Source organism: Panicum virgatum, chromosome 1N (genome assembly GCF_016808335.1).
Source record: "Panicum virgatum strain AP13 chromosome 1N, P.virgatum_v5, whole genome shotgun sequence".
Lineage (NCBI taxonomy): Eukaryota > Viridiplantae > Streptophyta > Magnoliopsida > Poales > Poaceae > Panicum > Panicum virgatum.
This window is the reverse complement of record NC_053145.1, coordinates 66,711,729-66,729,332: the sequence shown is the minus strand read 5'-3', so window position 1 is coordinate 66,729,332 and position 17,604 is coordinate 66,711,729. Positions and strand designations below refer to the sequence as shown.

Sequence of the window (17,604 nt, the reverse complement as noted above, 5' to 3'; positions counted from 1 at the left end):
TCATACAATACGATACTTGTGTATCTTAGCAAAGAACACAAATTGTTATTTATTAGAATGGCCCTATGTAGCTGAATGTCCATAAGAAAGGGTAATTGATGATTGTACATGTAGTAGGTTGTTGATCATGTGAGTGATCCAGGCATAGGTCTCCTGCACATATTACTCAAGGAGTCAGGATCAAGGTTACTATACTTTTTATAACCTGGAATCCCAATTGGATAAAAAAATTACCAAGACAAAAGATTCAGGCATAGGTCAGTGTTCAGTGAAACCGAAGGAAGTACTATGCTAAAAGATAGAAATCTACGGAACTGGCTCCTTCCATCACCCCGAATATGGCACCAAAGGTCATACTTATCTTGTGTCGAGCCCCAGCTAACCAAGTTCATGGACAAAATTCTAGCCAAAAGGGAAAACAAAATACAGCTTAAGATTCTCAGGGAGTAATATAAAACTGCAAACTAATCATTTTCAAATGCTTGCTAACTGGACACGATAAGAAACAATAAAGGTATCGCAGAGTCCATAGGGAATTTGAAATTCTGCACAGGCATTCAGATTTAGTGTCACTGCTTGGCAAATAAATCTAGATCATGAATGCAAGAATATAAATTATATACCTCTAGCTCAGTTGGCTAATTGTGTAAAATTTGAAGACGACAAAAAATGCTAATTGAATTGCAGTTTTTACAAAAATAGCATGGTCTATTACTGAACAGAAATGAATGACTAAGCTAATTATTGACATTGATTGAATAATCTAACAGATTGTGCGAATTCAAAGCTACCTCTTTGTATCAGGGCAATTTTTACAATGGATTTTGTTTATTGAAGGGTGAGAACAATATTTCAGAAATAAATCACTCTTATGTACTTTTTACAATGTAGCTAAAATCCCAAATCGGCAAAAGAATCTTACCAGACAACAGATCCAGGTGTAGGTGATTATTCAATGAAACCCAAGGAAATAGCATGTTAGAAAAGAGAAAAGTTAAATGGAGGCATTAGATGTTGGATCCTTCCCTCACCACATGGCACCAAAGGTCACACTTCATTTGTGTTCAGCCCCATCTAACCAAGTTCATGGCCAGAGGTTTTAGTCTAGACAAAAAAAAAACAAATACAACTTGACATTTTCAGGGCTTAGAGTTTCAAACTGAATTCCTGCATTTTCAAATGGCGTTGTAACTGGGCATAATAATAAAACACAAGGCTATCACAGAGTCCATGGTCAGTTTGAAATTCTGAATAGGTGTTCAGATTTAGTATCACTGCTTGGCAAATAAATCCAAAGCAGGAATGCAACATTGTAGATCATATACCTCTAGCTCAGTTTGTCAACCCATGAGCAAATCTGCAAAATGGAACACAAATATTTTGTGTAAAATTGAAAGGCAACCAAGAAGACTAATTGAATCCGCAGCTTTTACCAAAATAGCTTGCCCTATTCCTGGACAGAACTGGAGGACTAAGCTACTAATTACTGATATTGGATAATTTAAAAGATTATGCAAATTCTAAATTCGAAGCTACTTTTTTTATATCATGGCAATTTTTGTAATGGATTTTTTTATTAAATGATGAGAACAACCTTAAAAAAATACTTAAGACTACTGCAAACAGATCTTGAGATTTGAAGAAAGGCAATCCTGGTTAAGAAGAACATTAGCTGATGAAAAGGAAAAATGTCTCTGGAAATCGATAGGCTTTAACTAATGTTGAAGGCCCGCAAGGATATCCTGACAACTAATCTCTCTAGTGAAGCATTAACTTTTGCCAGGAATAGAAGACACAGGAATAGAAGGCACTTGGAAAATAGAGAAATCAAAATAAACATAATAACAGCATAAAACAAAAGATAGGAAGTGCAATAAGAATAAATATTAGTGGAACACAGTGATCACATGATTCTTAGTCAGCTAAGATCACAAATAGCTAATTTATCGTCATCGAAGGTAATTACACATGTACTGTAACACCATAGGAGTACATAACATGGGTTGAGGGGAAACACCTTAGAGGTTCCCTAAAAGAAATAGACACAAAGCAAAATGAATACATTTTTTTTCTTTTATGTACAATCAAGAGGCGGGGAGGAAATATAATAACAAAATTTTAATACTAACTTTTTCACATCAATCGTATCACTCTTTTTTGCCAGTTTACTTTCCTTACCACTAACATAATATTGTCAATGCCTGACTTTTTTCATCACAAAATAAGAAAACTTTGAGGCCTATGTGCACGGAAGGAAACAGAGCGCCCTCATGCCATGAGCTACATTAATAAAAATTTAGTCTGATAAATTGAATAAATGAGAGCATGTTGAAACTACATGTACGTAACCAGTACCAATTTCAATACATCTTCAATCTTAATGTAAGGTATTTGACTTCAAAATTCAGATAAAGAAGATACCATGGTAGATCGTTTCATGTGTATGTAATTGCTAAATAATCCCCTTGCGGGTTATTAGTAAATTTCCTCTTTTCAGACCTAGCAGAAATACTCTCAGGTTCCTCCAACATACAACAGCTTAAAGTGATCAGATATGTTATAATTTGTAAGTCAAAGAGGTTAGAAGGTTTACCTACATGCTATAAGCTAAATCCAATGTAGTGGAACGAACTGGAATTAGAGTAGCACAGTATAAACATTGTAACTCCCGTAATGCCAAAGATGCATTTTGTTTTAGTATCTTTAGATTCATCAGAAGGTAACTGCAAAATAAAATGGCTAGTGATTATTCAGCTAACCAAAGACAGAAACAAAGATTAGTTGCAATCAACAGAGAGAAGTATACATGTAGTGCTGATATGGACTCGTCACCTGCGCAACTGATGATGGCGACGACGCACTCAAGGAAGATTGAGAGCCTGCATCCGGCAGCGAAGCACCTTAATTAAGATAGATGCGAGGCCGTCGCTGCAGGAGGATAAAGAGGAGAGGCGGCCGTCCAAGGTTGCGCAGGGAGGATGGCGAACGGGACCAACATATGAGCGAGAGGAAGAGGCACAGGCTTGCATCCGACTATTTGAGCGAGGGACTGTGAGCTGACCTCCATGCGTTGATGGAGCCCCTTGCAGCTCCTTTATCCACCCACCTCCATGGCAAGTGGCGAAGCCAGCTCACGAAAATACCTAGGGCGGAGCACGGGGGTCGGGGCGAGGAGGCCTGCAGGCGCCCGCGGCGGCGGCCGACTGCCGAGGGCCCGAACGGGGGAGGGGGGCTCCGCGACTCGGGGGTAGGATGGCCGACGGCGCCGGCGGCTCCATGCTGGGTGGATTGGAAGAGGAAGAAGACCCTGCACGTGGCGTTGGGCCGGAGGAACCACCAGGCGAGGCGACCCATGCTAGCCTAGTCGCCCTCAATGTCAAGCCTGGCCAACGCCGTTATCCTTCTCGCCGAGGGCGCCGCCGTGCTGCCATTAACCCTCGCCGGACTTGAGCGAACTGCGATATGATATGGAGCTCGCCCACAGGAACCTAGGGCGGCTGCCCTATGCTGATGTTTGTTGTTGTCGTGCGTTCCCCTCCGGCAACGAATCCGCCGCCTCCACCATGGGCACAGCATTGTGCCCTTCTTCACAGCCAACGGGGGAGGAGGATCGGCTCAGAGAAGGCTGCCGATGGTGCTGCGATACGGAGGAGGCGACAGCTTGCGAGGCGACGACCACGAGGTGAGGCAAGGCGTGATGAAGCTAGCGGAGACGATTGGGTCTGCGGGCAACGACGACGCTCGGGTCCCCGCGTGGGCCTCCTTTATTTCTACCGCACGTAGCGGCATAGGGTGGACGCGAACCGCCGGAGGCTGACGCGTGGCGAGACTCTCCACGACTTGCACGTACGTGGCACGATAGGACTGGCCAAACAGCCAAAGGCTCTCGGAGGGCTTCATTTGGTTGAGCAATCGCCAGGCAGCAGACGACGGCGTACAAGGCGAAGACCCCGTGAGCCCCACCCAGTTGAGCTTGAGCATCACCGGCAGGCTGTAGGTGACGGCGATGTCGCCGAGCCAGAAGGCGTAAATGTTCTAGTGCGCACAGCGGCCCGTGCCCACGCGGTAGCCAACGGCTGGGATCCAATCTGGCGCGCTAAGATTCATGAGCTGCGCCTTTGAGGTTACTGAGTACTAACTTGTCATTGTAATTTTAATCTCTTGGTGGACGACACAAAAGTCAAAGTAGTGAGAACCGTGTCCATTGCAAGTGGGAACGCGTTGACTTGGATGGGTACATGTTTCCGATTCCAGAACATTCGCTTGTATGCGGACGCTAAAATGCGGTGATGCCATTCCAGTTGGGGGGAGGTATAGTTGGAGAGTTAGAGCGCAAGAAGCGGGATCTAGGAAGGAGCCTGTGAAGGTCGAAGAGGGAGGTGCTCGTCCGATTGGAAATCTTACATAGGCTTGAAGAGGTGAGTAGTTTTTCCGGTTTTGCATCATTGGGTAAAGTAGGATTTTGGTGATGATGATTGCATGAATGCAATCAGAGGACGGTGTCAAAGCGATTCTTCAGATCAAATCTACACAAGGGATATATGGAAGAGCCAGGACAAATCGGGATGGCAGAGGCTAGCAGGGATGGTGAACCGGGCGGCCATGAGGTTATTGTGAACTCGACGTTGAAACTCGTTAATGAAGTATGCAGCGCACTTTTTGTACTCACATAATGTATTATAGTGCTGGACCGTATGCAGCTCTACCTTTTTCTTCCTTGTTGATCTATGATGTATTTCGTTATGCATGTCAACTTGGTCTTTATGTCCATGGACCTTTTTCGTGATGTCATTTCAAGCTGCTCCTTTTCTGCGTCTTTACTTACTATTCTACTTGTATTTTTGTACAAGTCTGATGCGTAGCGACTGCATGGCTATATATGAAGTTGTACGCACAATACAGGTAGTCCGTGCGAGCGTGATATTTGTTATCGCGCTCGTAGCTATATATCATTCTGACAATATTTATTTTGATCACAAGGATTGTCTTTACTAAGTTTTAAGAAGTCCAAATTTGTGAAGTCATGAACTATTCATGTATATGTAGTTTTTAAATGGACGATATTTGCTATATCATGGCATGCGCAGCCTGAAAATGTGCAATGATCTTTATCCGTCTACGTCGAAATTTAATGATCGCAAACCAATCAATATATCTCAGCACTATATATGAGTCGTCAAGATGGGCATTCTGACTTTTTATATCAATGCACTTGCGCCGAAAACAATCATTTTAATTTATATGACGAACGAATATAGGTTTGCGATTTTCATAGTATGTATCTTACCAACTGTTTTTTTTAAGGGCGACCCTGCCTCCTGCTCCAATGTATTGATACGTCCCAGCTTTTTTGTTTCTGTCCAACAATCACACCATACTTTTATGAATATATGTAGTCAGGAGGCAGCTATGTAGAAAGAAAATCAATAGTCAATGCTCCAATCCATAACAACATTTTTCTATATGCAAGTACCATTTTTTCTCAGAGCTAGAAGTCCGTCTGATTCAAGCTACAAGAACGAAACAATTACAGCAATTAGAATTTACGCAGACGTCCCCTACAAATAAGGCCATAATGTTAAAATGCCACCATTTTGGTTTTGTACTCATATGTATGGGGGTGCACTGCTCTTTATTTTCTATAAAACGCATTTGGAAATAATTGATTCGATGCACACTTTCCTTTTTTCTTCCTGAGAAATTAACACTACTTATGGAATCTCATGTTTGACCATATTTACCGTCCTTTTCTGGGTTTTTTGACACAATTACAAGTGCAACATTCAAATTTTGGGTGAAGTTCTACCATCACTACTCCAACAATACATCTCAGACCCATTCAAGACCCATCAGAGTCATATACTCTTGCCGTGGATGAAATGGAATTAAACTATCTTCGTGTGGATTTTATTATTCTGTTTCTGAATGGTGTAGTGAGTTACCTTGTCAACGTCATGCTGGACCACATCATGGTCGCCCGCATCCACCCGAACCCCTGCATATTAACAACTCTCTATATATGGCTAATCATATTAACAACTTTATATATATGTGTCCAATTATATTAACAACTCTATATATAAGGCCAGAAAACAGACTGCTACTCAATTCTTTAATGAAAATGATGTCTGCAGGAATAAGAGATAAGTTCAATATAAAATGGGAACTCCTGACGATAATGTTTTTTCCTCCAACGTTTTTTTTTAGTCGCCTTTCCTGGCGGAACTTGAGGCTTTTTTTGTAGGCTTCTATACATGCTTGCTTGGGTTATGAGTTAATTGCAAATATCACATTCATTTCTTTTTGGGAACAAATTGGAAGTAATGCATCATTTTTGAAATTAGGATATGTCCCAGTTTATACTAAACCACCTTTTACATGAGTAAAATAAGGGTAGGATCTTGTCTGTCATTACAGACAATTATTGGCAGACATGCGAATATCAGGGGGGGACCATCAATGAATACTGCAAGTTGTATTCAAACCAAAAAACAAGAGCTACGTGTTATTTCGCACCAACAATGCTGCAAGTTGTTACGAATACTACATTTTACTGAATTTCGCACCAACAACATTGTTTCAAAGCCAATGTGTGCTGCCCACTCGAATTGCTATAACGAAGGCCCAGTGTTATAATACAGGGCATCGTTGCCGACAACAACTTAGACAAATTGGAACATACGCATACCATGTTCATTGTCATAACATCCCTAAATTTTCTAGGCATATACTTGGCTACTCACCAGCACTAAAGCGACCCCTGCATCTGCTACATGTTCCAGCTACTAAAGTCCATGCTCATATTTTTTTTCTGCTCGTCATACTAAGCCAAGCTCGATCTGCTACTGGGCGTACTAAGTAAACAGCATGCCAACAACAATACACATACAGCCAATTATTGCTACCACTAGTAATTGCCTTTGGGTTTCTAATTTCTTCAGTTTGCCAGTTAATGAAAAGACTTCGGACTCCTTATCTGCTAGAGCTGTCGTCAAGGCAGTCCACTGCAGTGTCCCAACAAGTTGTTCCGTTCCTGATCTCGCGTCAGCAAAAGAATCTCTCAGTTCTGCGTTCTCTTTAGCCAAAGCCCAAACCTTGTCCCTCAAATCTATCAGCAATTGCTTCACAAATGGGGTACTGCTGTCTTCATCATGCCACTGCCAGAAATTGCATCCGCCTGCCTGTAGTAATCAGATCTACATTCAACATTTTGGTTGAACCGGAAAAAAAACCAAATTCAACTCTCGTACAGGAGGTAAAGCACCTACCCGGCGGTTGATGCAGGCATAGTACCTCCTCCCAGGGTTCATAATGCTTCTGGAAATCCATCTCGGCGCTTTCTTCTTGCACTTGCAGTACACGGCTGGTTCATACTCTAGGGGCCCCTCCCGACCAAGAAGTTCCTCGATCCGCATCGCCGCCGCGTCCTCCACAAGCGCTGGATCGGGTTGAGCTTCTGCCACTGCTTGTGCTCGCCATACTTTGTTTTCTCGAGGTTTCTTTGCTATGGGGGCGACGGAGATGGAAAGATCTAGGTACAGGAGAGCAGACGCTGGCGCAGGTAGAAGGATCTAGAGAGAGGTGATGACTTGTCGCCACAGTGGACCAGCTTTGGTGTGGACGCGCCAGAGGCTCCGTGTGAACGCATTTTTCATTTGCGCACGGTTATGACGATTCTAATTGACGATTCATCTCTTAGATATGGGCCGTCTGCGAATCTTGAAGTCCATCCAACGGCTCAGCAGTTGGGTGGGCATGGGTCTCCTCGCTTCGGCGTCGGGTGGGCGCGGACCACTGTGCGCACAATAACCGCGTCGGCCAGAAGGCCAGCGAGCAGATGGCGATGCACAGCCCGCGCACCCGCGTCGGGAAGATCTCGGCGCACAGGATGTTGGGGATAGGGCCGAACCCCATCACGAAGCAGCACAGGTACACCATGACGCTCCCCGTCGCCACCGCTGCGTGCGCCGCCGCCGCCATGGGCACCACGCTCGCCGCCACCAGCACCACCAGCGACGCGATCAGCACCGGGAGCGTCCACAGCAGCAGGCTGCGCCGCCCCGACACGTTCATGAGCCGCATCGCCACGCCGATGGCCGGCAGCATCAGCAGCGTCGTCAGGCCGCTGATGAGGATGGAGGTGGAGTCGGCGCCGAGGCCCAGGCTCGCCAGGAGCACGCTCACGCCGGCCTGCTTCAGGATCTGCGGCGTGTAGTAGAGCACGCCGTTGATGCCGGAGAACTGCTGCAGGACCTGCATCGTGACGCCGCACACCAGCGCGTGCCGCACGCCCGGCGCCATCAGGAGCTCGCGCCACCTTGATGAGCTCCCCCCAGCCTGCTCCGCCGCCGCCGCGGGGTGAGCCAGCGCCGGCCCAGCCTCCTCCTCCTGCTTCGCCGTGCCGTGCAGGTACAGCGCCGACTGGCTCACCAGCGCCGCCGCGTGCACGCCGCCGCCGCCCGCCTCCTCGTGCAGGTAAATCCTCTTCACCACGCCGCCGCTCTCCGGCCCGTCCGCGTACTTCCACGCCAGCTGCCACCCGCCGCCGATGCCCATCGTCGTCGCCGTCTCGTGCATGCTGCTGCTCAGCCGCCCAAGCCCGCGGCCGTCCAGCAGCGGCGCGCGGACACCCTCGTCGTCCGAGGCCGCCAGCTGCTCGCCGCCGTCCTTCTCCTCGTCCCAGTCAACCACGGGCGGCGCCGTGTCGTGGAAGCTCAGCATGCTGCCGAGGTTGGACTTGGAGAAGAACATGCTGCCCTCAGGGGCGGCGGCGGGCTTGAGGTCGTGCACGCTGCCGAGGAGCGCCACGACGGGGTCCCGGAGGTGATCGAGCACGCTGCCCTGCCGCGAGCCCAGGCCGATGGCGCTGCCCAGCATGCTGCCCTGCCCGCCCGCGCCAAGCGGCAGCGGCTGCGCCACCCACGACATGCCGCGCTCGGGCCCGTACAGCGTCACCCTGCCGTCGGCCTCCTCATGATCAGCCGCCGGCCCCACGATGTACTCCTCGATGGCCGTGTCGCCGGCGGTGCCCAGGCCCTCGACGAGCAGCGCCATCTCCCCGGCCACGTCGTCCCGGCCCCTGAGCATCTGGAGCACGGCCCGGGCCTCCTTCATCCTGCCCTTGCTGACGAGCCAGCGCGGCGACTCGGGCAGGTAGCAGATGGTGAGCAGTAGGTAGAGGAGGGAGAGCAGGGAGAGGGCGCCGAGCATGAGCCGCCAGTCGGGCTGCGGCGCCAGCGTCATGGCGAACACGACGCAGTAGGAGAGGAACATGCCCCCGGAGCCGGTGAACTGCGGCAGCGTGTTGAGGAGGCCCCGGATCTCGGGCGGCGCCGTCTCGGAGATGTAGACGGGGACGAGGGTGACGGCGAGGCCGATGGCGAAGCCGTCGACGAGGCGCGAGAGCAGGAGCACGTGCACGTTGGGGGACCAGAGCATGAGGAGGCCGGCGAGGAAGTAGAGCACCGAGGAGGCGATGAGCATGGGGCGCCGGCCGACCGAGTCGGAGACGGGGCCGGAGAAGGTGGTGATGACGGTGGCGCCGATGAGCGAGGTGGCGACGACGAGGCCCTCGATGGTGGGCTGCGACTCGAGGTGGAACTCGCGCTTGATGTAGAGAACGGCGCCGGCGATGCTGGCGTTGTCCCATCCCTGGAGCATGTTGCCGATCGCCGCGGCGACGGCGACGAGCACGGCGCCCCGCATGGTGGAGGAGGAGGATGGATGATGGATGGATGTCACATGCATATAGCAGCAGCAGCAGCAGCTAGCCCGCTACCTGGAGGAGGAAGAAGAAGCTAAGAAGAATCGAAGAAGACTGACTGCGAGATTGAGATCTACATTACATGGCCGGCGCGCTGCCTCGCTTATAAGGCCGGCCGGATCGGAGAGATTGCAAATTTGCAATATAAATTGGCAAGGAAACAATAATAATAGTAATAATAATATTCACATGCATGGTTGACTGTGTTTCAGTTCGCTTGCTTGATCTAATTAAGATTTATCTTCCACGGCAGGCAGGCCGCTGAGATGGATTGAAAGAAAAAATCATCAAGAAATTGAAGGGAAATACGTACTAATATGTACTAGTAGCAGATTAAATGCATTTTTTAATTCGTTAAATGCATGTTAGTGGAGAGAGAGATCTACGGCTGCGAGGCCACGTGGGAATGACTAGATGCAAGAGGCAGCAGGAGGAGTTGTTCCCATGTCCATCTCCTCTCTGGCCGGCGATCATATTCATATCAGATTCAGATCTCCCCCCTCTTTCAGTTCAATCAAAATCTCCCCTTGCACAGTTGCGCTGCGTTGCCGCCAATTCAACGTGGTTGTGGTTACCCACTCGCTCGCTCCTCTCTGCCACTCTGGACTCCATCTGGAGGCCGCCCGGCCCTCCCTTGGATGATCCAGTGCAATCACCCTCCTCATATTTACAGCAATTATTCAAACTTGTACTTCCTTTTTCCAGCTGCACAAAAACCGGTACCGTTTTCTTTCTCGAACACGCTGGAGAGCTGCGCATCATTTCATTAATAGGTAGAAAAAAAGAGTCCGAATTCATGCCGAATCCACAGCTTGGGTTAGTTTTTTTTTGTTACCAAAAACCAGTACCGTTGGTACCAAATCAAAAAACTTTCAAACATCTTTTTCTTCTTGTTTCAATAAAGGGAATGACCCTTCAACTAATTAACAGCAGGGTTGTATTTAGGGTAGGCTGGTAGGCTGATATCGTTTGGGGTTTCCAGTTTCATCTCACTTCCACTCTAGTTAGTTCAATGTCTTGTACATTGTGTACCATCTAGAATTTGAATTTAGGTGGCTCATTTTTCTCCTCTTCTTCCTTCCCTCTCTCTTTTCTTTTTCTTCTTCTTCCTCATTTTCCTCTCCCTCTTGATTCATGGTTGAAAATTGTAGAGGGGGCTTTGAAGGAACTCCATGGGCATGGGCTCCATGAAGTGACGAAGGTAGGGGGGCTGGAGCCCTCCCAGCACCCCCTGGCTCCGCCACTATGTATACCATCAGCTCTAGTGTTGCAAATGGAGTATGTGTATTTATGTCAGCTCTGGTATAATGGTGTTTAGTTTACAATATACCGTGTGCCGTAGCCTTTTCCTTTTCTTTATTTTCTCCTCTTTGTTTTTTTTTTGTGCCCAGGGTTGAACCAACTGATTAATACATCCAGAATTTTATCATTCTACATATTGCAACAATGGATTATGCACTCGATGAACCCATTCCTATAAAAAAAAGCCTCGATGAACCCATGCACAGGGCTAAATCTGCCACGGCATGCACCCGATGCAGTTTGCAGGGTTGTCATTGTATCAAAAAACCCTTATGTTTTTCTTCTTTCATTTAGTCCCATTATTCTTCTCTCTTGACCGGGATAACCGCATACAGATATGTATTGAAATTCAAGCATCTCAATAATTATTGGGGTATAAATAAATATATATACCTTATTGGCCCGTGGGCACATATTAAAGCTGAGTCACTGCTTCGTAGGATTATCAGACAGCAATGGAACATTTGGTCTAAAAAAAGAAACAGGTAGCAATGAACCATTCTAAGAAAATAAGAAACAAAATAAGAACATTCCAAGGTAAAAAACATATATTGAACTAGCATTTCAATTTTTAATCAACCATTGTTCATTCATTCCCTAATAGGATTTGGAATGTAAGGAAGTAATCCCATGAATGTTATACTATATATATGGCATATATCTCTGACATGTAACTGACGAGGCATGGGTTGCATCCAGATAAGATATCGTTTTGATATCACTTTTTCTTGTTTTCCTCAATGAAAAAATAATTATAAATCAAAGTGAAGCTAGGTCAAGAAAGTGGCCGGTTATTTTAACAGCTAGCTGGGAAACAATGCAAGATACAACTTGAGTTGACTTGAATGCCATTGCGATAGGATTTTAGCACTATCTATTGTAAGAAAGCCTCATAAGAAACGTGGGTTAACTCACATAGGAGACGTGTTTTTGTTGCATCTCCAATTTTATGTCTCTGATGTGAAGTTATAAGAGATGCAATTTTTCCACGTCTCCTATGAGAGGGGTCATTGAAGACATGTATTTACAAACCCACATCTCCAATGCCCCTCACACAGGAGACGTGTCTCGGATAACTCTCACAGAGGAGATGCCCAATGTTGAATCTATAACCAGCTGTGAGTTCCCATTCCAGCGGTCAATTTTTCACTCAACACTCACATGGTGGGGTCCACTACCATTATTGCCGGTCCTCCCCTTTCCTTAGATCCAGTTGTTCTCTTCCCTTTCTCTTTCTCTCCTCCCCACCCTTCCTCTTCCTCTCATCCGGTAGCGAGCGCGCGCGGCTGGTGGGCGCAACCCCGGCTCGGCGGTGGGGGGAGGCGCGGCGCGACGCCGAACGCAGCGGCGCGGGGGGGGGGGGGGGGGGGGGGGGACGGCGCGCGCCGCGACGCCGGAAGTGGCGGAGCGGGGGCGGGGGCGCGGCAGCAGGGGGTTGGTGGTGGTGCGGCGCGGCCGGCGCCAGCGGGGAGGCCTGGCGCAGCCAGCGCTGGCGGGGAGGCGCTGGAGGTTCCTGTTTTTTTTTTCTTTGTTTTTGCTGCAAATTTTTTTCGATTTTTTTCTCAATTTTTTCTCTTCTCAACTTTTTGTTGTGCCTTCAAAAATTTTCTTGGAAGTTTTTTTCTGTTCCCTCAATTTTTTCCTTGAAAGAAATTTTCTCTCTCCTTGATTTTTTTTATTTTTATCACAAAATGACAAAAAATATTCTGTCTGTCCAATATTTTTCTTGAAATTTTTTTCTGCCTCTTCAAATGTTCCTTGAAAAATTTTCTGTGTCTCCAAAATTTTTCTTGAATTTTTTTATAAATTTTTTTCCATCACAAAACGACAAAAACTTACCAAAAATAGAAAAAAAATGGTCGGAAGATCGACCGTAAGGAACGCATCCTTACGGTCTACCGTAAACTAGGGAACCTTAACCCGTCTCCTATGATGATTAAAAAACAAAAAAGAAAGAAAAATGAGTAAAATATACCTTTATATACATCATATATACACATGTTTATCCATTCTTTACAACACAATTCCACATGCTTTATCCATAGGTTGTTAGGATGACCCATTAGATCTAATGATCCTGTTAGATCTAGCAATATGTACGTGACAATTTATTAGCTGTGACAATGTGCTATTATTAGATGCAACATTTGTTTCACCTAACATGAGGTAATGTGACTTTTTTTCTCCCAACGTGAAAGGTAACATGTCATAGCAAGGTTGAGGAAAAAAATTGCAAAAAAAAAAATCAACACCAACCCAGGCATGCATAGGCGCATAATAGAACAGAAGAACCTAATAAACTCCTTAACCAGCTAGGCAGATGTGGGTTTTGGTAAACAATATGAATGAATATCATACAGAAGCCATCCTAACTTACCTATCGAGATGGGAGACCCCCTCAAACGCATGCATGCATGCAGTTTGTCCTAAAAATGAAAGCATTATGTGATTTTTAGGAAGACTCGTATTGGTAACAATTTTTTTAGAGTTAGATATTTTGTAAATAAAGAAGTACGTGGAAGATGGTCATATGACGAAACCATATGAGCCATGGAGTCCTATAAATAGGGGTGCTCTCCTCCCCTTACTATAAGTAGAGAATTAACAAAAGAATCTTGATCTTGATCTTCCTCTTCCTTCAAATCTTTCTCCAGCTCTTTGATCTCATTCTCGTGAGCTAACTTATTGTTCATTTGAGTTAACTTCTTCTGAGAAGACTTTTGAGTTAGCTGAAGAAAAAATATAAGGCAATAAAATGTAAAGTTATAAATATAGTATAATAAGTAAGATATTTACAATTAACATGTTAGTATGTTTACCTTAATATGTTAGTATGTTTACCTTATTTCCAAACATGATATTAAGATATTCAATATCCATCGGTGGTCTATGTCTTAAATTTCTATACTCAATGTTTGACACCTGAGACTGAAAAACAATAAAATAGTTGTAACTTTGCTTAAACAAAATAAATGAACACAATATTACGTTCAATACACGCTTATAGAATTTTTTGTCTTTCACTTTCACTTATGCCCCCAGCACCTAATTGTGCCAAAAACTATGCAGCCTTTTTACCCCATCCCATTTATGAACTTAGACTTGTTGCATTGGATTCCTTTTTTTTGAGAGCTTCTTGCATAAGGATTCACATGATTTCTCATAAAGTTTTCCAACCTCCATATTTCCTTGGGTGATTTCTTAGGAATATACACTTAAACAATGTTTTGTATCCTCATCCTATATTATTTCTTTCATTTAACATGCTGATTTGCAATCACACTTGAAATTCACAATTAGAAAAAGGAACCATCCCAAAAACACATCACCATGAATGAGAACCTGAGAATGCTAGTGTACAGAGCCTCTTGCTCCTACTACAGCAACCGTCTTTCCTTCGATTCCCCCGCCACATCCCTGCACCCATCCAATCCAATCCCATCCATTAGGCTCCATAAAACTAGACAACGCAAATCTAGAACACAATTCAGTAAAAACTTATACACGCATAGATGTACCCCCTCCATTTAATTTCTATTAGGCTCCACTAAATTAGAGAACAGAAATCAGTAAAAAAAACTTATACACGCATAGATGCTCCCCCATCTCAGAATTCCATCTTCCATCCCACCCCAAAATTCCACTTTCCATCGCACTGGCAAGTGATCATAAGTTCATAACCCTCTCCTATTAGATTCAGGTACAAATATGTTTTTTTTTCAAGAAATGGTTCTGCTTTGGAAAGTGGTGGTTAGAGAAAAGTGGTCCAACCAGCAATTGACATATTCTAGGATTTCTGGTGGTGGCACTATGTTCCCAAGAAATTAGCCATAGAGATTGTAATTACAGATGCTATTGCGTCCATCGGTGGTCCTGGTGCTAAATACATCAATTATGTAATTACAAGAAATATAAATCATGATAAGTAACTAACATGGATCCATAAATCTATAACAATGTTGGTCTAGTTTCGACATTAAAATGATTTAAAACCTAAATCCATTCAAATAAAAAACAATTCTTAAATGGTGAATTCGCCATACTTAAAATGTAGTAGTAAATTTTATAGTTGATTAATCAAAGTGAAGGGTTAACGAAAACCTAGTAAAACTACAAGAATTATGTACAACTAAATTATGATATTACAATGGAAATAATTTATAAATGGTATGATACATTTACAGTAATGCATAGTACTTGAAGTCCATGAAATCTCGCTAAAATATATATCAGAATTTGTAGAATACAGTCCAGGGGAAAAATTAGGAGATCGTGTTCTTTTCATATGATAATCAACTTTAAAAGAAATATAATTTTTTTAAAAATTGTTTCACATAAATAAAAGAATGCGATAAACTATAGAATCAAACAAATTAGATCTACCTACTGCAGTAAAATTTACGACATCGATATAACAACAGCCTACCAATTCCATGCGGAAAACCGAACCATTGGAGTATCACCAATAAAAATATGTACAGTATGGAAAATCTAATCCACTAGAGGGAACTGGCTGCTAATCTCTTAATACCAATCCTGCACCAAAAGATAGCCTCTTAGCGGGCCACGTCTTGTGCGAGTCCTGATTATTTTGCAAAAAAAGCCCTCCATCTTTACCAAAATCAACTTGTAGTCCCTTCTTCATCTTCCTCTTTCTTGTGACAGCCCAGGTATTTAATTACAAAAACCGAAGTCTAGTTGAGGTCAAAGTGAGAAAATGAAATTTTACGCATGAAATGACGAGTCAATTGAATCAAGGTTTTTAAAGATTTAAACTATTTTGTTTCAAATTTTAAACAAACATTCCTTGAAAATAATTTCTAAAACAGTGCTCAAATGAACTTTTGCATAAAACCAAATTTGTAGAGTTTTAAATAGGGAACAACTTTCATGTTCATAATTTTTCAAGTTGCCACGCAAAAACTTGAGAAAATTTTGAATTTTGAAAAGGGCCATATTTCAAATTTGTAAGAGTTTAAAATTAACTTTTAAAGTAGGCTTTAAATGAAAAAGTGCCTAAAACAAAAGTTGTAGATCTCAAAATTTTAAGCAAGTTTGGTATTCAAGAGTTTTTTATTTGAGGCCAGGAAGAAGGAGAAAAACTGAATTTACAAACTGCATTTTGGAACTTCAAGTTAATTACGAGACTGCCATCACCTCCATCTCCTCTGCTCGCGCCGCCGCAACTTCTCGGCGTTCGCATCCACGCGCCGCCGTGCCACTACTCTCGTCGCCGCTTAACCATCCGACAAAACCAAGTTTGTTTTCTCCTCTCTGTTTCGCCTTTTCCAGAGCCGAACTCCCTCCTCCCCGTCGCTCAGCGCACTGCCGGCGCCATTGCCGCCGGTCCTGCTCCGTGGAGGTTCCCTCTCCGGCCCTCCGCTGCCGCAACCGCTCCCCCAGGAAGCTCTCCCTCCTCCCATTGATGCTCACCGGCTCGTTCCCCGCTCGCCCTCGCTAGCACGGAGCTCCCGCCGCCGCCATGGTTGCCGCCGCCCCCTAGCTCACTGTGGAGACCCCTCCTCCGGCCTCCCTCGAGCCAAACCGACCCCACAACGACCTTCTCCATGGCGCAGTGCAGCTCGTCGACCCCCTCCATGCCACCCAGGGCCTCCGGAGCGCCGCCGCCACGGCCTAGCGCCGGCGCCCGTGGGCAGCCCTCCTCAAACCGCCTCCGCCCCCACCAAGCACCTCTACTGGTTCGCCTCGGTCCCCTCTTGCTTTTCCCCACCCTAGCCCTCGCTGCCGGCGACCCATCTCGCCGGAATCCGGCCGCCTCCCCCTCCCCTGTTTCTCCCCATCCGGCCAAGGGCCTTTTTGCAAGAATTCAAAAACTTTCAGGGGCTAGAATGCAAAAGTTACATGAACACTTAGCTGTGAACTTTGAAAATACATTACAATTCGTAGAAAAATCAGAAAAATACAAACTCAATTGTTCTGAGTTCATTGCAACTAGATCTACAAGTTTTGTTACTTGCACTTTTTATTTTGCTCAATATTTTTTCTCTATTTAAAATACAAAGAATTGTTAGCATTTAATGTATCTCAAGTTGTATGCATGTTCTGGTTCTGATTTTTGGACAGTAGTGTACTAGTAGGTAGAGTAGCTCTGTGTAAAAGTTTCACAACCATAGGAAAATTCTAGCTATAGTTTTTAATAGACCTTACTTTATGCCATGGATAAATGAATCTAAATTCTTATGGCTGTTATGCTTTGATTTAGAGGCTGAAACTTTTACAGTGATGTGATAATGCTTCTTAAATGTTGTAGAAAAATTTGGAACTTTTTACTTGAGTGGGACCTGCTCAATTATTTATGCCATGAATAAGTGTGCTAAATTGAGAAAAATAGCTCCTCTGCATAGAAAAATCTAATATTTTTACTAGAGGCTTTAGTTGAGTGTATGATCCTTCTAGCAAAATTTGAGACTCTGGAATTGCTATAAATGTCTGTAGGATTTAAATTTCATTAATGCAGCTATAACTTGTTCTATTTCTCATACCTCGTGTATTATTTCTTTAAATATGAAAATAGTTGC

At 44.7% G+C, this 17,604-nt stretch overlaps 1 protein-coding gene and 2 long non-coding RNA genes across 3 annotated transcripts; all 3 read right to left on the bottom strand.

The window, feature by feature from the left end:
* Positions 1–5,192: 5,192 nt before the first annotated feature.
* Positions 5,193–6,366, bottom strand: LOC120657730. The gene is made up of 3 exons (XR_005668282.1): positions 5,943–6,366; positions 5,474–5,510; positions 5,193–5,356 (listed from the first exon to the last, which is right to left on the bottom strand). It is a non-coding gene; the product is annotated as an uncharacterized LOC120657730 (long non-coding RNA).
* A 211-nt stretch (positions 6,367–6,577) lies between these two features.
* On the bottom strand, positions 6,578–7,812 carry LOC120657731. The gene is made up of 2 exons (XR_005668283.1): positions 7,269–7,812; positions 6,578–7,181 (listed from the first exon to the last, which is right to left on the bottom strand). It is a non-coding gene; the product is annotated as an uncharacterized LOC120657731 (long non-coding RNA).
* LOC120653794 (monosaccharide-sensing protein 2-like) lies at positions 7,813–9,860 on the bottom strand (the record flags this gene model as incomplete). The annotated part of the gene is made up of 1 exon (XM_039931463.1): positions 7,813–9,860. A coding segment is annotated over exon 1 (1,935 nt), but the record flags the coding sequence as incomplete, so codon positions are not given.
* Positions 9,861–17,604: the final 7,744 nt, after the last annotated feature.